We start from the raw sequence: 3,584 nt of genomic DNA on the forward strand, positions 1-3,584 counted from the left end.
AGATAACTTATTCCATCATTATGCTGTTATGGTGGGATAAATAATTTCGATACTAGCTTATACCTCACACTAATCATGGAATAAAATAATTTTTCATTTTATCCTGTAACTATTTATTCGTTATACCTCACACTAAAATACTCCTTATTTCTTAAACTGTCTGGTCAAATTAAGCCACGTAAATTATGACGAAAGAAAAGTAGTGTACAATTTTCTCAAAATTCACTAGTTTTGATAGACAAATCGAGTATCCTAGTTCCTAAGTGATACTCTAATGTAATATTTGTCGCATAATATCAATTATTATAACCAATTTCTTTTTAATTCACAAAAAAAACCACATTTCTTTCAAGAAAATAAAAAAAGCACTCATATGTAATGAATTAGTAATTTTTTGATTCCTTTTTCCCGGAAGGGTTTTTTCTTCATCTGCAGCCAAAGCCTTGGTCACACGGGTCAAAGTTACGAGCGAGACATATCCACCCATCCACCCACCCACTCAACTGCTCTGGCTCCGGCTCCGGCTCAAAAGTGGATCGTTAGTCGTTCCCTGGGGCTTGAAAATTGGAATCTCCTTTTATCGTACGATTCGTTGCTTGCTTGCTGCCAATCAACTATTAAAGAAAGCACTGGGGGCGCATCACGCACCTGGCTGACCCTATTAATCCTCTTTTTCAATCCCAATTGATTGTTTGCAGTTATTAGTAAAAGAAGAGAAAGATGGGTGATGTTTGGGCATGGCTTCTCTTCTTCTTTATTCTCGTTGTTCTCCTTGTTATGCTTGTTTTTCAGGTATATCTCCTAAATCTTATTGCTATTACTTTCTTCTATCTTGTATTAAGAATACTTTAATTAGAGTTGTTAACATGCTTTACAACTCTAAATTTGGCTGCTAAAATGGACAACTAAAATGAAACATATATTTTTTTATAGGGCCAAGTAAAATTAAACGGAGGGAGCACTAGATTTAAAGTTAGGGGTTTAATTAAGTTCAATAACAAGAAGAACAAATCCAATGTAGTCCATAGGCGGGGTCCTGGGAGGATAGAGTGTCCCGTGTGCGCAGACCTTATCCCTACCTTAGTGTTTGATTAATTTGGTAATGCAAATGGGAAATTCGTATTGCATTTAGTGTTGTTTGTTAGTTGATGGGATTTCACAGTCTACTGAAGATGATATATTTTTTGGGCAAATGTTGATTAAGATTCGTTTAGGTTTTTGAAATTTCGTGTTGGTTTTAGCGCTAATAAGCACCTAAAAATATAAGATTCTATGATGGTGATTCGTTGAACATTGACTTCAAATAAGCTGTAAGCTGTCATCCTAGGGATTATAGTACTAAATTTAAGTTGCATATAACTTTCTTGTAGAGTTCAGAGAATGAGATTCTGGTCTTGTTCAACTATCATTTAGTTAAAGTATAATTTGTCATGATGGAGTTTCGTGTAAGGGCTTATTCGGTATACAAATATGTGTTGCCTATTAGATACTTCAAATTATACCAAATCAGATCTTGGGTTTTATGAGCTTCTTATTTCTGTTATAAAGATATCCTACATACACGTGCGTGCGTTTATATATATACACATACAAATATGTATACATTAATTTGGATAAGAGCCGTTATCTATAACTGCTCAGCAGCACCAGCTAGTTGTTAGGTAGCTTCTATTGAGTATGGCATGGCGAAACTGTACCATCTATTGAGTATAACATGCAGAAAACTGCAGAGAACTTGCATTTTTAATTTTCTTTTTTTCTGTTTCTATGATGAAGTCTGACATTTGAAATGCATTACAGCTAATGTGCTTATCAGATCTAGAGTTTGATTATATCAACCCATATGACTCTGCATCTCGTATTAATGGAGTTGTTTTACCTGAGTTCATCACACAAGGAGTTCTGTGCTTGCTGTATCTGATAACAGGGCATTGGTTCATGTCGCTTCTATGTGTTCCTTACATGTGCTACAATTATAGATTGTAAGTTTCCTCTCATCTTTTTCTTCATGGCTGATTTGCAAATGAAATTAAGTTTTGATCAGATTCATATTAGCTAATTTGTGGATTACTGCATTCGTGTAAACACTGCTTAGGAAGCATATATTAGTTGTTATAGCATGTTGATGAGACCACAAATGTGTAGAGATGGAATTTTACATAGACTGATGCTTTTATAAGCCACTTTTACATAGACTAAGCATCCATACATTTTCTTTCAATGTTCATGGTTTTCTTAGGATTCTTATTTGTCAATGAACTGTTAGAAGTCTGGCGATATGTTTCTTTGTGAGAGTGAAACTTGGTATCACCCTTGGTTTATAGACTTTGTGAGCGGAATTGAATTTTGTCCAGAAGAAACTCCTTTTTTCCCGTTTGAATTTTTTTTTGGTGGAGCAATCTACTTGTCTTTTATTCGTTAGAATTGTGGCAGACCAAAAATAAATAAATAAATAAATCTGCCATCCCTCTAACAGCAAGATTTAGATATTGTATCACACAATTCAGTGTGGAATCAAAGAGAGCAGAATTCTTGAACTTGAGTCTCATAACCACCTACCGATATGAATATTTCATTTTTTTGTTGCTAAACTAAATAATAAAGCTATGCCCTCTTTAGTTATTTATGCTTTATAGATTAGTTGGTGCGTACAATTCAGCAACGATCTTTCTGGTGTATTTTGTGGATTTTCTGTGATGTTGAGTTATTTCCTAGTCTCAAGGTTATCAGCAAATCTAGTGTGTCTCACAATTTTCTTGAATGCCGTAATAAAAGGAACATAGGAGTTTGTCTCAAGGTATTTGACCAAATAGGATTGTCCAGTTCCTATAGAACCTGTCACTAAAATACCCCTAGAGGGGAATAAGGCTAAGCTTTTCAAGTTCTGTCAGGATTGCAACTGTGTGATTTCGGCAGGCTCATATTAGTACATGTGGTCCTTTTTGGTCCAGTTTCACATTGCTTAATTCTTAAACCTACCTACCACATTGAATCTTAATGAACCCTTGAAATTTACTTCCAAAGCTTGAGTGTTCCTCATGAAATGTTATGATCAAGGTCTATGAAAGCCCAGTTGCTTGGACTGTCGGTATGTCCATGAGGCAGACTGGAACGTTTTGAGCAAACCTGGCGTCCAACATGACTATTTAGGTAATTAGTTGGTAGTTTAAGCAAATATTTTTTGGCAGTATTGTGGATTTGCAATGAATAAATGCTCATAATTGGCATGCTGATAGATAGTTTGAGCTGTGCTATTAAATTTTGGAACGAGGGATCTGGAATTTTTACCTCACCTGATATATGCAGCTATTTGTAAATTAGAACTAAATATATGTAGCTGTAGCTAATTTCATATTAAGCTTGTGATCTGATTTGAGACTCATTTTGTGCTTAAAAATCAGTCCGTCTTGGCTCATATGAGCAAATTTTATGGATTATTTTAGAGTGTAGTATCTTCAAGCTGCTTGGGTCAGTTGGAAATATTGGCAATTGAAGATAGGAAAGAATTTATCCTCTCTTTCCAAATTAGATCCCCAATCACAATTACATCCCCAATTTCTACAAACTATTTTGTAGAGAGGAAG

The 3,584-nt window shown here is 34.9% G+C and overlaps 1 protein-coding gene across 1 annotated transcript; it reads left to right on the top strand.

Moving 5' to 3' along the window:
- Positions 1-235: 235 nt before the first annotated feature.
- On the top strand, positions 236-1,982 carry LOC124890674 (protein cornichon homolog 4-like; the record flags this gene model as incomplete). Its single annotated transcript, XM_047402456.1, is given in 2 exon segments — positions 236-792; positions 1,801-1,982. Coding segments are annotated over 2 exon segments (254 nt in total), but the record flags the coding sequence as incomplete, so codon positions are not given.
- Between the last annotated feature and the right edge of the window lie 1,602 nt (positions 1,983-3,584).

The sequence above is a fragment of the Capsicum annuum genome, unplaced genomic scaffold (assembly GCF_002878395.1).
Source record: "Capsicum annuum cultivar UCD-10X-F1 unplaced genomic scaffold, UCD10Xv1.1 ctg21891, whole genome shotgun sequence".
NCBI lineage: Eukaryota > Viridiplantae > Streptophyta > Magnoliopsida > Solanales > Solanaceae > Capsicum > Capsicum annuum.